Below are 21,886 nucleotides of genomic sequence, written 5' to 3'. Positions count from 1 at the left end.
ATTCATAAATAATATACATAATAGATTTTGATGGATCCATTGCTGCTGGATATTTCCTTCCTGACAAACTTCCTAAACAAATAACCTTGAACTTTGGTAAATCAATAAGAGAAGGACTACACAACAGCTTAAACGAATACTTAACCCACAAAATGACCCTTTGTATATCATTCCCTCACCCCGTGTTACCATGAATTCATGAAGAAAACTCTCACACAACTCATGCAGTATAATCCAAGTCTCATTTATCCAGTCGTATGCTCACTCCTTCCCAAACACATGCATCTTCACTAAAACCTTAGTTTTTAAGTGTAAATACGTTTATGCTTGCACTTAAAAACTAAAACTACCAAAAAACAGTTTAAAAATGAGTTGACACTGACAGATTTGGAGTTGTTAATTGTTTTTTCAGTGAAAAAAAAAAAAGCTGACACCAGCATTGCTGGTGCTTATATGGGTCAAACAGCTTCTGTAATTGGATCAGCAGGTCAATGTGTTGGTTGTTAATCAGGATGGCCTGACCATATGGCTCAAAGCACAGTAACCACAAGGTGGAGCAACCGTCCCACAATCACCCCCCTTTACTGTACATTCACTTCTGCTTTTTGTGAATGAAATCAGCCTCACTGGAAAGCTCTACGAACGTCTGCAGCTTTAATAATTATTACAGAATCATTTCAGTAAATTTGTTTTTTACAATTCAATTTAGAGTAAAATCTTCAAGTTGAAACAGTGCTGCAGATTAACCAAAGTGACTTACACATCTGTATTTCAGCTGTTAAAACCAACTGCCACATACACTACTACTACTACAGAAATTAGGCAAATAGACAGGGAAGGCACAGAGCCAAGAGACAAAACGAAGGCCACACTGGAACCAGTTTGTTTTAAATAGATAACTTGCCAACAGCTGAACAAAAGTGAAGCTGAATTCCTCTCTGAAGGACACGTTAAGAACAATACGCGTCACATTGTTCTGTTTACTGCAGTGTGTACAGTAGAAAACTATGTTACAGTTAAGATACACTCCCCTACAGTCAACTTCTGAGGGCAGGACAGTGAACTTGAATCACCAGTGTCTCAACATCCCGTCTAACTGGTTAAATCTACCACGGATAAAACAGAACTGTTCAATCTTTTATGTCATGATGGTGCTCAGAACCGATAATCTGAGAAATGTTTAGTTGCCTGATAACAATGTGACAACATGGCTTGGTATGTTAAACAGATAGTTTGGATGTTTTGAAGTGGGGTTATATGAGGTACTTATCCATAGTCAGTGTATTACCTACAGTAGATGGAGAAACAGACAGGAGTACCATACCGGGAGTAAAGCAATGTACTGCTGTGGACGGGGGCAGCAGCAAAACGTATTTTAGACACCTAAAAAAATCAATATCAGTTTAAGTGTACACTATATTTGGAATATTTTCACTGCTTTACCTTGTTTTCAGACAGCCCTTTCTGACGGGGAACGGAAATTGCTCTCTTCAAACTCACCAGACTCCATTGACAAAAACAGTAATTTTACCTTACAGAAATTTACTGGTATTGGAAAATTTGTATTTTTCAACCAAGTTGCACAGTGATTGCAAGAGCCAATTAAAAATAGTCTCGTATTGCTTGACGTTCCACGAGCTTGTGGGTTGAGAGTTAACTGTTCTTGATTAAGGGGAAATGATGTGAGAAAAGTCAAGAGACCACATTAGTTTCTCCTTCTCTCTGGAGTCCTGGTTTCATGCTCGTCACACCGTGTTGTGTCTTTACACGTTGGCCTTGGATACAAGCCGTTTAAACCGGCCATAAATACCAGCTCTGTGAGGCTCACGAAGTACTGTTTTGTTGAGACTGTTACAGAGATGTTGATTATTGAGAGAGCCTTTAGAGTTTTTACTAGGCCTGTTAAAGTGAAGGTGATAACACGTTCACGCAAATTCGTTTTAACACCACTAATTTGTTTAACGCATTAACACAACTTGCAATTTTTAGGCTGTAGTGGGCTAAAGCTAGAGTGAAGATACTGACTTCATATGAAACTAGAAAACCAAAGGAATCCATTGGTACCAACCATGTCATGCTAGCTTGTCGCAAAGGAGGCTAAATAACGCTCCAAACTTGCACTAAATTTTGGCGAGGAAAACCTGGCATTGCCATTTTCAAAGGGGTCCCTTGACCTCTGACCTCAACATATGTGAATGTAAATGGGTTCTATGGGTACCCACGAGTCTCCCCTTTACAGACATGTTCACTTTATGATAATCACATGCAGTTTGGGGCAAGTAATAGTCAAGTCAGCACACTGACACACTGACAGCTGTTGTTGCCTGTTGGGCTGCAGTTTGCCATGTTATAATTTTAGCATATTTTTTTTATATTAATGCAGTACCTGTGAGGGTTTCTGGACAATACTTGTCATTGTTTTGTGTTGTTAAGTGATTTCCAATAATAAATATATACATACATTTGCATAAAGCAGCACATTTGACCACTCCCATGTTGATAAGAGTATAAATACTTGACAAATCTCCCTTTAAGGTACATTTTGAACAGATAAAAAAATGTGTGATTAATCGGGATTAAATATTTGAATCAACTGGCATCCCTAATATCACATAATTCTTGCTATGTATGTACTCACCCCGTTTTTCTGTTTGAGGAGAACTCTGAGGACCTTTTCAGTGAAGAAGAAGAGGTAAAAGCCGGCGAACACCATCGCAGATTTGGGCACGTAGAAATTCACCATGGGGTCAAAACCAAAGGCCTACCATTGAAAGAAAGAAGATGGTGTTAGCTTGTGATGAGTATTTATAGTAGCTGTTATTACATCATTACTGCCTGACATCACTTTTATTAAACAAGATGTTATTTGAAATGTAATTTAGCAGGTTTTTGAGTGTGAACAATTAGTAATTGCTTGTGTTGAAGTGTTAAGTAGTTCTAGGCTTCTTACTCTGAGGACAAAGAGTGAAGTTTCATTTTCTGGCAAAGAGTGAAAAAAAAACACCTTTATATTCACTGTCAGGGTCGGCTGATGAACAAAGTGAACTATAGCATCAACTAGAGCCGACGTCCTTTTAAAGATATTGCAGAGATATTTCACAGCAACCTCTAATCTGAGCGACAGGTTGAATTATGTATGTAATCGTCTCCCCTCCAGTAGACGCAAACCTCCCATGAATCAAACCACTTCAGCTCTGAGGCATAGAAAGGTTTTTTTCCCCCCACTATTTATCCCAGGTGATCTGATGCAATGAATTACACAACAGCTGTAAACCTGGCCATGATGGGTGTGTGTGCACCGTCTAGACAGCATTTTAAAACATAATAAACAATTCCTCATATTTGTGGGTTTTGTCAGTCTGAAAGTAGTTTGAATTTCAGCATTTTCTCCTTCAGTAACCTGACTTATTAAACTTAATCGGAATAGATTAATGAAGGTAAATATTATGCAAGTACATATCAAGGTTAAATGTCTTCTGTAGATATTGGACAATAGCGATATTTACCTTTAATCTTCTAACTGTTAAGAGTATAAAAAGACTTCAGACACAGAGTAGCAGTGGTCTACATCATCATATATTACCAATACACTTAAAATACATCAGCTTTGTTGTAAGGGAGAAAGACGATCAGCTGCATGTAAACGCAGGTTAAAGGGTAATTTGGGTATTTTTCAACCTGGACCCTTTTTTCCCATGTTCTTGAATCAAAGTGTCAAATGGGGACAACACTTTTTGAAATTGGTCCAGTATTGAGAGAGAGCGCTGCAGACGCTAAACGGGCTGTAATATACCCTTTACCTGGTTTCTTATGTGCATGTAAATGTAGTCAGTGTTTTTATTTTTCTAACTGTATTGTGTGGGTTTGGTGAAAAGCTGACTTACAGCAAACTGATCTAAAACTGTATTAAAGTATTCACTGTAGCTGGTGAATAAAACACTCTTTTATAAGCACTAGATTTAAGACATCCTTTAGCGTTACAGCATTCATTCAAAAGGTAAATATCCCTTTAACATATTTGGATGTATTACATATTACTGGCAATACTGCAAATCAATGAGCATCTTCATTCAGTTTTCCGTACATCACTCAGATTCTCATCTGGTTATTTTATCTATAAACATTTTTCCAATTGAATTTCGTGAAAATTTTCTGTATCACAATAAACCTGGAGTGTTTATTGTGATACAGAAAATTTTCACGATTTTTTCCAGTTTATTAGGTACACCTAGTTTCTATTATTTTGCCCACCCTATCCATAATCAATGAAAACTGAACATTATAGCTTTCTTGAGGATAGGATTTATTGTTGTAGGAGATTGCATTAGGTTTATGTAGGTGTAGCTAATAAACTGTCAACTGTAGTGTTTATTGCTATTACAAATTAAAATAAAATACATACACATATAGTGATAGATTTTGACCACCGCTCCCTATGAGTCGGACAAGAATTGCTTTTGTGAAAGGCAGGCCTAGCACAAACATATCCAAAATAAAATATTTATTTTAAAGGTTTTATATACAGGATTCAGAGCATTAATATAGCAGCAAACAACTATTGTCTATGTAAAAATATAGAGGAGTAATATCTACCTGAGCAGAGAATGAAGTCACTCTCCCTCTCTGTGTTTTTAATCCTAGCTTCTCTGTGCTTTGTTTACGTAGCCGGGCTGGCTGCGCATGCATTTTAGTGTGTGAGTTTCTCTGTTGTGCCGCACTAGTTCGCTAACGGACGCCGCTCTGCACCGCTGATAATGCCATCCCGAATGACGGCGTCGTCGTGGAAGCACCCACCCTCCGGTTCCCCCTCAGGTTAACACTGTTAGCTCTGTCAGCACTGTTGCCGTTGTTTGCACTGTTAGCACCGTTAGCGGAGAGCCGTGTGGAGGCAATAGAAAAGCTCTGAATTCTGTATTGAGCACCTTTAAATTTCCCATGCATTTGCTTTGCAAATGCTGCTCTTTGATTTGACGAGTGAGTGAAGTGGCTGATCTATGCTTTTATGCTCAAATATAACCTCAATTTCCAGTGACAAGGATTACTATGCATTTTCCATTTCAAAATGAATACCTCAGTTCAGTTAATGCTGATGGTGGCTGGCGGCAAGACGGCTGCCAATGAGAGCATATCACTCTATAGCTTGATATTATCAGGGCTGCCCCCTTTTAGTCAACTAATATTTCTTTAGTCAATTAGTTGTTTGACTTATTTCCAAGAAACTTATGAGCACATCTCTGGTAAACACAAGATATAAAGTGGTGCTTTTGTGTGATTCTTTGTGGAGAAACTCAGTTTCACACATCGAATCAATTAGTTGACAAAATCATATGAGTGTTAGTCGACTAAGAATTTCTTTGGTCGAGGACAGCCCTAGATATTATACTCAATAGCTCATCCTACTCATCCTCTGTCTTGAAAGTGCATAGCAACCTTGCGCTGTGAAGGAGCTGCAGCTAAGTGAGTCACAGCAGCATCGACACTACCTCTGGGATGAGCTGAAACAGGGCGTTGGAGTAGAGCGTGCCAATGGCCAGGGCTATGAAGTAGAGCAGCAGCCGCTTGTAAAAGGTTTTCTTCATGAAGGGCACCACGCTCGCCCCGACCAGCGAACACAGAGAGATCAGTGTCACACACAGGATCCCATAACCCCACACTGATCAACGGAGGAGGAGGCAGAGGCAGAGGAAAGAGAAGGGGGAAGGTGAGGAGAAACAAAAAAGACAGAGAGGTAGTTAGTTGAGAGCTGATTTTATCCGATTAATCACCAGGGTAAGGAGCAAAAAATTAGAAAACACCAACCAGTTTACTCCCTGAAAAGAAAGGAAGTGAAGTGAATTAAAGCAACCTGAGGGGGAAAAGAGAGACAACAGGCTCATTTGTCCAATGATTCAAAACAGAAGTGACACCACCTTTCATTTGTATTTGAAGATAAGAATCTCCTGCCGTTTGAAGCAGTCCTCGGACCCCATGCATTTTGATAGAGAGGAAGTGATTAAGACAGTTTACTTGGGCACAGACACACACACACACACACGCTTTTGTTTTAGTTCATTCAGGTGCATCTGCACTACTGTCCTAGCCTCAGGGTACACAGTAGCCATCACCGCAGAGACAAAGGGGGGTAAATGAACTTTAAATAGCCCCACAGTAGCAGAAGAAGCATGGCTAACAAGGGCATCACATTTCAATTTGAAGGACGCTTTAAGGGTGCCGCGCCCCATTTCTCCAGGATTGTCTTACACAAACTGAAATATATGATTCCCAAAGCCAAAAAAAAACAGAGTGAGTGAAACACTCACTGTCTGTTTAGCTGTTCTACTTGCTGCAGTGGTAGAAGAGAGAGCTGTCTCTTCAAGAAAAAACTCATATTTGGCCTAGATGTCATTGCCAGAAAAGCTGCAGATAACAAACATATAGTGCACACAAACAAAGAAAAGCATCAACACCAGATGATCGGTGATGCAGTGAGGGTAGAGCGAAACCAAAAAAGCCTTCCACAGAGCTTATTAGAGCCAGAGAAAACCACAGAGAGCACAAAGGCAGGAAGGAGAGGAAACAGATAAGACCACAGGAGAGAGAGAGGAGCGCTTGGCCAAAGGTGCACTAGTTTAATAAACAGCCATGTGACACTACAGTGAACTAAAGAGGCTTTGGTGTTTGTGTTTTTGAAAAGCAAAAAAAAAGGTTTATTAGATGTGAAAAGATGTAGAAAGATGGATGGATGGATGGATGGCAAACCTCAGGCAGGAGCTGCAGGATGGCATTGGAGTACAGCGTGCCAATGGCAAGAGCGATGAAAAAGGTGAGCGCATATTTCATATAGCGCGTCTTCATCAGGGGCATGATGATGACTCCGGTGAGGGAGAAGGCATTGATCACCGTCACGCTCAGGAAAGAAAAGCCCCACACTGGAGGTTTGGGTGATGCGGAAGGTTGGATGGAAGAGGAAGGATCAACATAAAAACATGCAGCTGTAAATGCAGCGTGAGCACAGCATCCATCAATCAAACATTTGTTCTTACAATACAATCATGTGATCACATAAATGCAATGCTAAATTATGCTACCTAAGATCTGCATCAGTTGTATTGAATGCAAGCAAATAAAGCAGCATTTTAATGCATTTCAGTGCAACAACTTTGTGTGATTTTGGATGTTAATCTATATAACTCAGCTCTGTTGGTTTAAAAATATATTTTAATGTAAAAGAGGGTTGAAGATACTCTGAGGCAGCAGACAAGTGCCTTAACTCGGTGGTTCTCAAGCAAGGGTTTGGGACTCTGCTGGGGGGTGGAAAGATGATTAACTAGATAGAAAATAGACATAATTCATGTAGCATAATCTGACTTCACGAAGGATGTGACAATACCAGAACTCTAGTAAGTCGATAACAATACAAGAGAAATGATACCACAGTAAAAAACAAAAGTAAAACAATTAACCCCATTTATTTCAACATACACTCAACGTTTGCATACTGGGTTTTTTGATAGGAAGTGAAACAGGTCATAATTCCCGCTCTATTATCTATTTTGTATTGATGTGAAATCATCTCCTTCAAATAACTGGATTTTTCAAGTTTCTCACCAAAAACTACATTTTACAAGATTACGCCATCATTTTTACTGAATAGAGCCTGAACGCATCATAACGTAACTCAATGGCACCTCCCGTGTTGAAGTTGGCAGGAAAAGAGCTAGTTTACGCTAGCCATTAGCATCCACTAAGCAGCACAGTCTTGCACGGAGCTAACAGCTAAAGTTACCTAACTCTCGTCCTGCTGATTTCAACACAAATTTGTTGTTGTAGCATTATCAAGGAAAAAATAGGGTGCGTCCCCTGGACACGTTGATAGTGAGTTTACTGCATCTCAAACATATTTTCTATTGTCCCCAAGACACTTATGGTACCTATGATACTGTAGAAAAACAAGTATCGTCACAAATTTCAGAATTTTGGCATTGACTTGGTACCGAAGTATCAGTTTTCGTGACATCCCTACTAGTCACAACTCAGAAATATGCAACTGGTGACAAGGGGTCACAAGTAGACATTGCTTTGCTTTTAAGCATCACAGGCCAAAACATATTGGGAACCACTGCTTTAACTGAGACCTGTAAACAAAAAAAATAAAGCTAGTGCATATTAGTTAAAATGTTTTTGTGTCATTTTGTCTGAGGCTGCAGCACCTGTAAAGTTTATGGGAAAGAAAGGTTAAGTTAAGAGAGATTTATTATCTATTCGATGCTGTGAGATAACTTCTCCATGCTGAGAAAGGAAACAAAAACTAGATTACGAGGGTTGGTGGTGAAGGCAGAGGCAGAATTCTTCATGAGAAGAAGGTACAACTCAAGTCTCTCGGAAAACAGACATTTAATTATATTAAAAAACACACAAAAATGTGGACAAGCAACATACAATTAAGAGCTAATTATTATTTGGGAAATCAAAAATTGCCCCTAGATTCTTAGCTAGATTCTCTAATTTGGCCTTTGCGCAGATAACAAAAATCTCGGTTTTGTCCGTATTCAACTGAGGTAAAATTTGTATCAATTCAATCACTAATTTCTGAAATACAATTTACAAGATTGTCGACTGGGCTTAAATCATTAGGTGAAGTATCCAAGTGAAGCGTCTTTGTCGGCGCTAACTGTATCCAACCTCATGTCTCATTCACATGTAAGAAAACACGTATCATTATCATAATGAACGTAAACAATGAACATGGCTTTTGTTAGTACTCACAGCTGTCAAGCTAGCATGTTAGTATTGGGAAATTTTGTCTGCCTAGCCTTGTGGAAGACTTTGGTCACATGCAGTGAGTCCACTGGCAGAGTACGCCCAGGAATGCAGATAGGTAGGTAGGTAGACAGGCAGGTAGGCCAACTTTAATAAGCCCGTCCAATCATTTCATTCAGCTCGCATTAAATGATTGGACGGGCTTATTACAGTCCTGTGACAGCCACAGATACATTTTTTCTTTAATAGAAGACATCACTAAATCAGCATTTACATCTTTAAAACAGGTAACAGGTTAGGGGAGGGATAGGTTTACTTCAACGTGACTAGTGATGGGTTTTGATAGTAAATCTGATCTGATCTGTAAAAAAGAAAAAATACAAAATGCGTCACATTTAGATAATGAGAAAAAAATGAGGATATATAAGTCAGTGAGATTTGCAGTAGAGATGAATCTCCATGGCATCCGCTCTGCCTCCCTGCTGCTGGCAGATCTTCACAGCCTCTGCAAAGAAAAACAGCTCTCCAGCCAAAATAAGCTGTCTACTGGGGCAAGTGTGAGGCGAGCTGAGGGCACATGAGTGGATGATAAGAGAAAACAAATTTGTCAGTGGAGAGAGAAAGAGAGAGGGGGATAGAGCCAGAGGCCATCACACCATTTCTCCTCTACCTGCCAAAAGGATGAGATAAACTGGGTTAAAAGTAATAACGTATGAAGCCGTTGGTGCCCACAGTCATCACATTCATAATGCAAGCTGCTATTTTTCTTTTAGAGGAAACTAATGAAGTGCTAAGAACATTCCTGAAGCTCGAGGGCAGAACATCACAAGACAAGTTGACCAAATTCTCCAAGTCTGTCATTAGCTAGCTTCTTATACCAGCCGCATACTGCAATGCCAAATTAGCTCCCACACAACAACAACAACAACTCAAAAGGCTTGTTAAATGTGGATGGAGCAGCCACCAAAATAGCTTCTATGTCTCTCAAGGACAGTCTGTATGGAGTTATAGTGAGTCAGCAGCTGAGGAAAGAAGAGCACTTTGTTGCTGGGATGGTTTCCCGTTCGACTGTCTTTACCTGGATGAGATCTCGGCTTCATAGCGGATATGCTGACTGAGGCAGGATATTGGAGTCTAAAAGGAAGTGGCTGTTTTTAAGCCAAACTGGGAAATGCAATCTGAGCCTTGGCTAACTGTGCGTGCCATGCTTATTTTGGCTTTCATCTCCTTCGGGGACATCACGATATCACTGTCTCCAGGCAACAAACACATTTGGTGCTCAGATGTGGTGAAGAAAATTGTGTTTTCAAGGTCTTCTTGTATTAGGCTAAAAGAGTACAGAGGTAAAACTTGTAGAGGAGTAAGTTATTGACATAAATGACTCAGAAGGAAAGAGCAAAAGAGTTCAGATACACAATGAACAGATAAAGAAGCTGTAAAAAAGAAAAACAGCCAACACAACATTTGACCAACAGACAACACAAATGCAATCAGTATATCAAAAGTACACAACACTCAATATTCATGTAACATACAATAGAGATACAGTTAGAGGATGGCTGCTGATGATTGTCAACAAATCCTATGATGTGTGGTGTGGCTCATTGATTTGTTTTTAATAGTTTTTGGACTGTTTTTGGAATAAGCTACACCATGCTTTGGCTCCACAGTACTTGTTATTAGGATCAATTCATTGTTGGTTTTGGTCTTTTCAATAGATTTGTTGATGATGTTAAGAAAAAATGTAGAATATCACCAGACTTATCCGTTAGATAAACAGAATGTGACTTGATATTCATTACAAGGAATTAAAACAATACCTTCAGTGTTCTGAAGATAGACAAATAGCTAACATTTTATATTAATGATCGGTAAACAAGTCGGTGCTCACCTTCGGCGTCCGTGGGCCTGGGGGAGGGGGTAATAATCGACTCCTCTTTTTGCGCCTTGCAGGTGCCGGCGTCCAGCTGCTGCAGCATGGTGGGGCACAGCTCCTGTAAGCCCTTCCCATCCAGCCGCGACTGCTCGCTGATGCTGTAAATGGCCAGCGTGTCTGCAGGCAAGCACTGGAAATGAAAACACAGTCAGAAAAAACAGTCAGTCGGCCAAAGGAAGTTAACATTTTTTATTTAAAACAATTGAATTAGCCAGGGGGTCCGTTTTAACCAGACATGAGGCAGGCTCACATTTCAGTGCAACGTAACTTTAAAAACGTTGATTGGATTTTGTAGATTAAATCTGATAATATTTAAAGATTTTTTTAATTTAAGTAATAACACTCTGGTTCCAGCATCTCAAAAGTGAGAATTTGCTGCTAACTCTGTTCTATATTTTGTAAGTTTAATACTGTTGGCTGGACAAAACATGTCACCTTAAGGCTTTGGAAAATTGAGATTTTTTTAAAAATACTTTCTGACATTTTATTCATCATTAATCATCAGATCATTAAATAATGAAAAGATTCGTTACTTGCTGCCCTAAACCAACTACACGATAAATATATAGTATGTTGTCTGTTTCAGGTGCCTAAATACAGTGATTAAGGGCAATTTTACAAGCCATAGTCCGTTTAGCCAGTCCAAATGAGAGTTAAATTGATACTTTTGGTTCGTTTTCTATTTTGTCTGGTTCAGTTTAAAAGTGCACAAATGAAAGCGGACCAAATTATAATAATTTGCTGAAGGGTGTGTACGAAGGAGCGTATTTATCTTTTTCATCTCGAGAGCTGCCACTTCTATGCAGGGCATCGCAGAGTTGGAAATATTGCTGTTGAAGGTTTTTTTTTCTTTGACTCTACACTGATCTACTGTTTGCACGGATCCTTACTCCCCCAGTTTCTGACTTTATCAAACGTCACTATTTCTGCGGCCTTTATTTAGCATATTCTGTGTGTTGTCTTCAGCCCAGATGTAAAGCAAACATCGGACTTCTGCGGAAGTCAAGGTCAGTCCTCTCCCACTCATGTTAACCTGTCCTTTACCTGTGTCCATCTCAACAAATGCCTACGTTTTGGTTCACTTGGAAATGGTCCGAGACCACCTCTCGCAAGCGGTCTCGGACCAGTTGTTTTGTCCGCACCAGAGTACAATTACTGCGTTCACAACTGCCCAAACAAACCGCATCTGGGGTTCATTAAAACGGACTAAATGTTGGCTTGTGAAAGCACCCTAAGATCTAGGCCATTTCCATCAATTCTACATAATTTAAAATAAAATTGGAAATGAATAACAAAAGCACACTAAAAAGTTAACTAACAATGTAGACCTGGACGGACACGACGCCTAATAGCCATTAAAAGGCCGATAGGACACATACAGTGATGTCAACTTCTGAAATCTATCTATATCAAACCTCAACAGTCACATTGAGAAGTCAAGAGAAACGATATCCATTTTAAATATTTAATTCCTATATTTAGGACGCAGCAGCCAGTTACAATTTCATCTCTAGAGGACAAAAAGTGAAGATGAATCAAACACAAGTGGGGGTTTCTACAACTGCAGGGGATGTATTGAATAATTAAATATTCTATTAATGATTGTATAATTTGTTCTCAGCAAAAGGAAACAAACCATTGATTGTGGCAGCCGTGAATATTGGAATGCAATGTGTTCAGTGACGAGTAGCCGCCTGTGAGAGGTGTTTAAAAACGTGCAGGTGACACGTGACCGAACACGTTACTGAAAAGAGGCCTGTCCTTCTCTAAATGGGAAGAGCAGTGACAGTTATTGTCTCCTACACCTCTACAAAAACAGGAACTGACAGTTTGCATTTACATCTTCATACAAGACAAAGACAGAAACACACAAAGGTGTGTGTCCATTCCAACATCTGAACCACATGTGACCCGCCTCTTGTTCTGTCTAATTTCTCAGAAGAGTTTAACTTTGCCATCATTACTCAGCGTAAATCTATTCAAAAGCAGATCAGCAAGTGAGTCAATCATCCACGACACTAAGCATGGGAAATATGCTAAATATTTCAGTTATCTGGCGCCGGTGGCTCCTGCTTCTTCCAGACGGGACTAAAGCTGGATTTATCCTTTCTGCAGGAGAGTGTTGCGTCGGCTCTGAGGCTCCGCCGGAGGTTTTGACAACAGCTAAAAAATGTGAATACACATCAGGGCATAAGGAGATGCTGGAGGAGATTGATGATCCTGAAGCCAACATGTAGCACACTAAATAAATTATCAGTAATCTTTAAAATGTTATCAAAAACCTTTAGAGATTGAGTGATCAAGCCTCTCCCTCTGCTTCTAGCTTTCAGGTTCTGTCTAATTGTTCGGCCAAACCTTCCTGTCCTCACCTTCCTGGTGAGCAGGATTGGTGTGAGCCACATGCCAGTTTTCTTTGGTTTGGTTAATCCATTGTCAATACATCACGCAACACTTGTTAGCACATACAGTTTTCATAGATTGAAACAGCTCACCGACAACTGATCACACACATCCAGGACTTAGATTGTTTGAATTATCACACTATTTTTTCCATAACTGTTACTGTATGAACCTCCCTTAAGGCCTGAAGGAGCCAGTCTTAACACCAGAAACACAAATTTCCAGTTTGAAAGCGCTTTCCATCACTAGTTGTGTTTCCATTCAATTGTCAAGCGTATTTTAAGCAAACTTTTGAAATGTCACGAAAAAAAGAAATGTGAATTAGGCGCGTTTCCATCAACTGGTTTGGAGCGAATATACTCGACTGCAGCCTAGTTTGGTCAGAAGGTGGCTCTATAGGCTACGCATGGCTGTGATCCGCCAGTAAACACAGTAGAAGCAGAACAAAATATAATTGTTTGTTTGTCTTTCCACTGTTCCAACAATCATCAACTCTGGTTTGAGAGTTTGAAACAGAAACGGAATAATTAACAGATATAAAAAGAAGTAACCATCGTAAAATTTTTACTGTTTGCTAACCCTGCTTCTGGTGCGTTTGTGATGTTGGAAATGACACACCAGAAAAAAACAGAAAGGCATAATTGTCTACTGACAATGGGAAAGGAGTGTTTTCTCGTGTTTAAAAAACCTGCATATATGTGTTAATTTTGGTGGTCTTCCTTTGTGCATTTACATTGAACTTTCAGTGGTCATCAGATGCCAATTAGCATCAAAGCCAAACCTGAGTGAGGTCTACAGTAAGTTATTATATTTTTAAATCGTGTGTCCTAATTAACACTTGCAGGAAAAACATAACATTATACGTACATACTAAAACCAAAATGTGGTTGCTTCATGTTTGCACCTGAACTTGAAGTGCTAACACAAGATAAGAGAAGCTTTTGTTCTCACCTTGGAGCTGTTTGATTTGGGAGGTGTGGTTGTCGTAGGCGTCTCCACCACATTGCTGCTGCCGTTGTCACCTTCATCTTGACCGTGGCTCAGGAGGGCCAGCAGTGAGCGCAGCTGAGGCACCGTGATGGTGCTGTTGTCTCCAAAGCGGGATAGCAGGTCCTGGAGCACCTGGGCGGGGGACTGAGTCTGACCTTCCCCCTGACATGCCACTCGGCCCAAGGGGCAGAGAAGCACAGTCAGGGCCAGAACAAACATCAGCTGGGACTGGAGGAGGGTGATGGTCATAGTGGCACGGCCATGAGGGGACCAGAGAAGCATGGCTTCTTTACTGGCTGACGGCCGTTGATCTGTGGGGGGGAGGGCGAGATGAGAATAAGAGAAATACTTACAGTTGGTTTATTGTGAGTACTTCCCTTTTTAAAACTACAACAAAAAAATACTGTTTATGAAAAAAAACACTCCACAGATATCTTTAACAAAAAAGTCAAACATTTCAAAATTGTGTTTGAACCTATCTCAACCATTGACTATACTGTGTATAAAGCTGGACAACAAGACAGCTCCCCAAAAGTGAAGCCAAAACATCTGGATTGCACCCTGGTGGCTGGCTGCAGTATAGGTCATAAAGTCCACCCCCTCCATGTTAGTGGATGGGACATTGGCCAAACTAAAAAGTCAAAGTACACGTCAAATTAAGTTTTTCCAAAGATGGTTTCAGTCATTTTAGGTAGTTCTTATCACACTGATGTTCAAGTGTTAATTTTTTCTGGGAAATTTGGTTTTAATTAGTTATTTGATGTGAGAAAAAAGGGGTGAGACGTCATGTTTAACAGCTGCTCTGAGTGAAGTTGTCGGGAATTGTACGAGAGAGATGTAACTTTAACTTTCCATAACTGTGATTGTCTGTTTCAAACATAGACTGTATATAAAAGTTCATTTTTGGTACTCAACAGTTTTGAATACTAGACAAAATAACTGTAGGTCATTACTCCAAAAAAGAACATTGATACCTAAACCTAGTGGGGACTGAATGTATTTTGCACTGTGCAGCTTTAGGTATGTGAATATTCAATTGTTTAGTAGGCAAGGGGGCAATGCTAACTGCAAATTAAACACCCAAAGTCCACCCAAAGGTCCACTGTTAGACGGTCTCTACAGCACAAAGCACACAGACGGAGGAGGAAACCAGTGGGATAAACACAGACGCCAATTACATACAATTACAGACAATTATAGCGCACATTGACCAGACAACACAAACACTATCAGCGACACCAGTGTAGTAAACCAGCAAAGGAATACAGTACCACTCTCAGACATACACCGATTAATCATACTTTCTTTATAGATACTGCTTTTCTTTGAAGTTATATCAGCTTTTATTATAATGTGTTTGCCTGTTGTGCAATTGAGATTTAGTGATTCCTCGTCACCTAAAAGTCACTCAGTTGTACACACAAGAATTACAAAAAATCATATTTTGAATAAGCCAATGTGGCCGGGAAAATATTATGCAAGCATTTCGACTCCATCCAACTTTTTCCATCCCTGACACAAACTTTCAAGCACACACACACAGGGTAAACTGTAATGTTCCCATGCCCCGCTCCAACACACAGAGCACCGATTCATTTCAGTGCACCCTGCAGGTGCTCATGCAAAACTGGGCTGAATAAACAGACCCATTCAGGTTTGTGTGAAGAAACGCTCACCTTTTCCTAGAGAGCCTCTAATGATAGACGGTGCGTAACGCGCCTGGTCTGTCTGAGCCTGAGGCTCCGAGCGTGCTGAGTAATGCCCACAGGTTTCCTGGGAGCAGAGATGGGAATCGGGGGAATAGCGAGCGGAGAGGAAGAATAAATGCCTGAAGAGAGCTCCTCAGGAGTGCAGTGGACTGTGGAGGAGAGAGAGAGGCAGATAAAACGAAGGTTACGACTCACCGGAGAGGAAGAAAGAAATAGGAAAGGATGGAGGAATATGAAAGAGGCAGTGAAGAAGTAAAGAAACCTGAAATGGCAGCTGCCAGCTCAAATGTTCTATATTCGCTGTACCCATCGACTTGCCTTCTTCAAATTCCAATCTAACACTCAAGCCACAGAGTCGAGCACTGAGTCAAACCATCATTGCTTTCTGAAACTGGAATGAGCATTCTTTGTTGATTTATATGCAGATACATAAAGACTATTTAGTTAGCCGGTAATGGAATCTGAGGGGGAAATACTGCAGATGCAAACATCCAATTCAGCTGCTGTAGAGGAAAACGGCATGCTGCCAGGCAATATGATCAAGTTCCTGTCCCTAAGGGCTTAGAAAATTTACTTATAGACGCCAGGAGAGTCAAAATGAATGAGAGACAGCCTCCACTCTCTTTACATTACACTGCTGATCTGTGTTTGTGTGTGGAAATGTGAGACATTATGAATATAAAGGAGAACATTTATGAATAAGTTGACTTTCCCCAGATAAAATACAACTTCAAAAAAAAGGTCAGTCTGTCTGCTTTCTCTTACTTCCAGGAGTCGCTGGATAAAACACATCAGGTAAGATAACGTTACATCTGTGCCTGGTCATAGCTACGTTAGCCAGCTAGCTAGTGTTGGTGACGTATGTTGTACGAGACACAAGAGAGGTAGTTCACTGAGCGGTTTCACACAAAACTAAATGATACTACGACAAACGGAGACTTTCTTGATTTGCAAAATGATCTTTTAAATTGACAAACATCATATGTGTGATTCATGGAGCAATTCAAATGGGATCAAAAAAATATCCATCTCTCGCCGTTGACTACTGTTCATATTTTTTCTGAAATAAGGTCCCGTGGGGTCCACCGGAAGAGGAGGGACTTCGCCTCAGTCAATGAATTGTATTCTCTCTCATAAATCGTCCCCCTCTATTTGCTCTAATGAGGCTTTAATCTGAACTTAAGTAGGTGGAAAGCAGTGTACACTAAATAGCTTTAGCTCCAATCTTTCATTTCTGTCCCCAGCACTTCTCTCTTACACAATCCTTGTAAACGTTGCAGGAGCTCTGAACCTTGCCCTCCTTACTGCTGGCTGCTATTGTTAGTGAAACCCAGGTCGAAGCCAGGAGAGGATAATAGAGCTGAAACGATCAGCTGATTGGCAGAAAGTGGATCGCCAAATTTAGTAGTAGGGCTGTCAAAGTTAACATGATAATAATAACGCGTCAACACAAATTCATTTTAATGCCACTAATGTCTTTAACACATTAACGCAACTTGTGATTTTTATGTTGTAGCGGGCTCATTTTTAAAGCTAGAGTGAAGATAGTGTCATCATATAAAACTAGAAACCTAAGGAATCCTCCTATCCTCCAATCCTACTGGAGCCATACCAGCTTGTCGCGAAGGAGGCTAAATAATGCTTAAAACTCAAAGGGGTCCCTTGACCTCTGACCCTTTGAATATCGTTGGGTTTTTAACCGTTTCTTGCAATTTTAAGACGTCACCTTTGGCTATAGAAAAATGTGGACATTTTTCACTGTTTTTATGATTCATCGAATAATTGGACAGTAACTCTCAGATTAATTTTAATGAAAATTATTGTTGTGCATAATATGGATAAAATCTTCCATTACAACACACAATTCAATATTATTTTGGGACAGATATAAATACTGTGATGTAGCAAGTTCACTTGCTACTAGCCATTTTTCCATAAAATAACAGATCGGGATGTCTGTTTTTGGCTAATCCATGTACTTTAATACCTGACAAATCATGACAACTTCATCATATTAATGCAAAAATCCTAAAAAATATATGTATATTATCATAATGTAGTTATTCCCACTGATTTGTAGCATTGCCAACACAACCAGAGATGTTAAAAGGGACAGCTAAATTAAATCAAGGAAGCTGATAACCCTGGCTATATTTAAGACTACTGAAAGTCCTCCGGCGGTTCTCAGCTCATTTCTGTGCTACTATCTACCTTGAGCAAAAGTCTTGGGACTTAGCTGGTTAAATAACTGTTAAACAAAAAGAAAAACTAAATCTATTATCTAGAGGTAGTATATAGAGTTTCAAGTGGATAAACATCCCAACAATAGGCCTCGATACCTCTCCCTCCAACAGGCCTCTGGCTGTAGGAAACCAGCCAAAGGTAAAATGATATCGCTCTCCTCCTCCACATTTATTTTTCATTAAGAGAGAGAGGAGAGACAAGGTTTGTGACGAAATGTTTAGAAGTGACTTAAGGAAGCAGGACGTGGGTAAAACACGCAAGACAGGCATGCCCTGGATAAACATGTGCTTTTTTAATTTGTTTACATTTGGGTAATACTGTGTTGCAATCTAACACACAGTATGACACACAGGTTAAAGACGGAGTACACGTTGCATTTAAGTCTACAAATAAGCACTACATTATTTTCATGACATTTAAATAACGTCTGGTAACAACCAAGGAAAAGGTGATAAAGAAGTGGAATCAATTTGCATTGGGACATAACAGGCTATATGGGAAATGTGGTCTTCAGTTTGGGAAGCAAAAGCACTTATGATACCAGTGGGAACACGCAAGATCCATCATCATTGAGAGCGTACAGGTCCAAACAGTGAAGCTACAATAAACACTGAAGGAGCAGAAACCTTCTTCACTGGCAGACATTTGCCTTGGTCTCAGTATGGCTGTGGTCCAATTAAAACAACACAGAAAGTGCTTTTAAATGTCAGCATGTCGGGTCAGACTGATGTCACCGCACATACTCAGACACACATTGCATCTAGAGTCCAAGGCCTATTTGTAACTGTGGAGATAAAGGCTGGTGGGAAGAGACAGGCAGTCTGCAGCGGGAATGTTAGTCCTTCACAATGACGGTGAAGGCCTCTGCTGCCACGATGTTAAATATGAGTTTTACAAGAGAGCCAGCAGCAGAGGAGAAAAGAGGGAAAATGTTTAGTCACAGTCTGCTGGACTCAAATCCCAAAGGCATGCTGATTCCACTCTGCTCGGCATTTCAAATATTTCTCTGTTCTTAGAAAGTAACCTGTTTGCCTTTCTATCCACACTAGGGCTGCAACTAACGATTAGTTTCATTGTCGATCAAAATTGAAAGTGAAAACAAAAATTACTTCCACTTCATCCCCATTGTCACCAGACAATCTGGGCACTCACATGTCGTGCATACAGTAGGTTTCATCAGACAACCAAACTATCTGTTATCAGCAGTAACGTCACATCTCACACACACACAGAGCTCTTTGGACCCGTGTAAACACAGCTCAGTCAGAAATTTCCCTTGTCGTCATCAACTTCATTACCTGACTGAGCGGAAATAAAATCTCTGATCGGTGTGACAGGAGCTAAGGCAGGAGACGCAGCCAATTCAAACACTTATCCAGCAACTAGTTTGTGAGCAACATACGGAAAGAACGATATCTGAACGCTAAATGGTGCACGAGGGTCCATTTGCCCGTTTTGCCAGGATTTATCTAACCAAACAAACCACTCGAAACACACACAACTTGCTTTTAAATAAATTAGTGAATAGTTAAGGTGCTACATAATGGTGATGAGCCAAATAACACCTTCTAAAGTATCCTGGAAAAGTGTTGTTTTATTAACAAAATTGTGCCCACAACCGAAATTTTTTTATTTTTATTGGTGGACGTGTTCTTTGGGCAAAAAAGTGAGTTTGTTTAATCATACTGTATCTAGTCTTTTGCAATAGACTCCATTATATTTTAGGAAAAAACAGTAGTTCCATGTGCCCAAAGACTAGATATAGTACGATAAGAAAATGTCTGGATCGTATATTGTAAACTACAAGGAGCACAATCAAGTATTTGGTATCTATGAACTGATAACAAGTTGAATATCAAACACATGCACACATATGCATTGTAAAAAAAAAATCATATGGAAAACATTTAATAAATACAATGATAGCGTTTTTCCAAATTTTTCAAAAATCCTGATTTTGACTTTTAATAAAAGTTAGATTTTTCATGTGATCTAAAAAAAAGACGCAAGGCGCAAGTAAGGTTGTAACGGTATACCCGTATCAAGGTATACCGTGGTATAAAAGTGTACGGTTATCATACTGAGAAAAGAAAAAAGAAGAAGAGCAGCAGCTAATCCCACCCTAACACTCAACTCATACTCCAACTCCAGCAAGCATAAAGCATACGGTACCTTTTATGAATGGAGACACACAAACAGCAGCTGCCTCTCACTACTTCCTTCTTAAATCAAAGCAGTCTCAGGTATGTCCTCTCCCGTCTGCACACTCAACTGTCTCATCCCGATCCCTTTATATACTGTTAGAGTGAAGGGCAGGTTAAGCTGTGCATCGACTCATCAACCTTTACCCGAGGCCCATAATTACTGTTTCTCGGGCTGATATCATCAACCAAGACGGTCATTAGATGAGAGAAAGATGGCTATGTTGGTTCACTGAACACATTGCCCATGAGCTCCACTCATCCTGAGTCTACAACAAAGCACCATTCACCATAAAATTAAAGGGTTTGGACATGACTTGGTCTGGCTCACGCCCTCACTTTTACCCACAGGCCAGTTTAGAGGTCAGAGGTCGGGAAGCAGAAAGCCACAGGTGACACGTACTTAAAGATAAGGTAAGAGTAAGCTAGATTTTAAATATTATCCAAACAAAAAACCCAGCCCAGCATTGCCAACTCTTTCTCAATGAAAGTAGCTTGCAGCACTATCTCCAAAAGTCCCTAAATCTAGAGAGAAAGATTTTTTTACACTGTTTTCAACTATTAAATTAATCACCAACTATTTCGATAATCGATTAATCAGTTTGACTCATTTGTTTTGAGTAAAAAAAAAAATCTAAATTCTCTGATTCCAGTTTCTTAAATGTGAATATTTTCTGGTTTCTTTACTCCTCTATGACAGTAAACTGAATATCTTTGAGTTGTGGACAAAACAAGACATTTGAGGGCGTCATCTTGGGCTTTGGGGAAACACTGATCGACATTTTTTCACCAGTTTCTGACATTTTATAGACCAAACAACTAATCAGTTAAGCGAGAAAGTAAACAACAATGAAAATAATTAGTTGCAGCCCTAAAAATTAGCACGGCCTTAAACTTCTACAGCAATAAAATGTTACATACACATTAATGCAACGGTAATATTATCCCAGAAACATCATATACAAACACTGTCAGGGACCATTTTACTACACAATGAGTACTTTTACTTTTGATAATCTAAGTACATTTTGCAGATACATACTTTTGAATGCACTTTACTTGTAGTGGAGTATTTCCACAGTGTGGTATTAGAAGACTTCTTCCTCCACAGCTTATCACCATACTTACTGCATATTTATCATCTATAGATTCTTTATAATCTGATAATTACAAGTACATTTTGTGTCAGAATTAGCTTGAAAACTCACTCAGAAAAGGTCCAGTGGCAGATTTGACAAAATGCAAAACTGTGGGCCCTTTTCAGCTCAAGTAATGAGTGCCACAACATCACTTTCACACCATTTAGACACCTTCTGATCCACTGAAATGCTGTGGGGGTCATAAATATAGGCCTATGTTTTGCATCATATAGTAAAAACAACACTGACAGGGACCATATGACTGTACAATGAGTACTTTTGACACTTCAAGTACATTTTACTGATACATACTTTTTGTACTGATACTTTGCATGCAGGACTTAAGAGATCTGAATACTTCTTCCACCACTGGAAACAGAGTGATTTTAATGGGGACACAGATGCTCTCATCTAGTCATACTGATGCTATGACTGGATCATTATTACTCATTTTGCATGTTTCCTCCAGTATCCTGTCTGGACACCCACATTGCCCACACACTCTGTTTTTGATTATTATTCTCACAA

General features: G+C 39.8%; 1 protein-coding gene across 4 annotated transcripts in view; it reads right to left on the bottom strand.

Moving 5' to 3' along the window:
- Window positions 1-21,886, bottom strand: part of slc39a14 (solute carrier family 39 member 14) — a 29,064-nt gene that overhangs the window by 5,106 nt on the left and 2,072 nt on the right. Inside the window, exons 2-6 of one of the 4 annotated variants that reach the window (XM_037777965.1) lie at window positions 15,742-15,923; window positions 14,027-14,376; window positions 10,631-10,805; window positions 6,739-6,908; window positions 2,639-2,761 (exon numbers count right to left, since the gene is read on the bottom strand). In XM_037777965.1, the coding sequence (XP_037633893.1) occupies window positions 2,639-2,761; window positions 6,739-6,908; window positions 10,631-10,805; window positions 14,027-14,347 (789 nt within the window). In that variant the 5' untranslated portion in view covers window positions 14,348-14,376; window positions 15,742-15,923. Of the gene's footprint in view, window positions 1-2,638; window positions 2,762-5,483; window positions 5,654-6,738; window positions 6,909-10,630; window positions 10,806-14,026; window positions 14,377-15,741; window positions 15,924-20,190; window positions 20,347-21,886 lie in introns of those variants that run through there. The other 3 variants (XM_037777966.1, XM_037777963.1, XM_037777964.1) reach the window with 3 other exon arrangements.

The sequence above is a fragment of the Sebastes umbrosus genome, chromosome 8 (assembly GCF_015220745.1).
Source record: "Sebastes umbrosus isolate fSebUmb1 chromosome 8, fSebUmb1.pri, whole genome shotgun sequence".
Lineage (NCBI taxonomy): Eukaryota > Metazoa > Chordata > Actinopteri > Perciformes > Sebastidae > Sebastes > Sebastes umbrosus.
The sequence above is the reverse complement of the archived record's forward strand: the minus strand, read 5'-3'. Positions and strand labels throughout refer to the sequence as shown.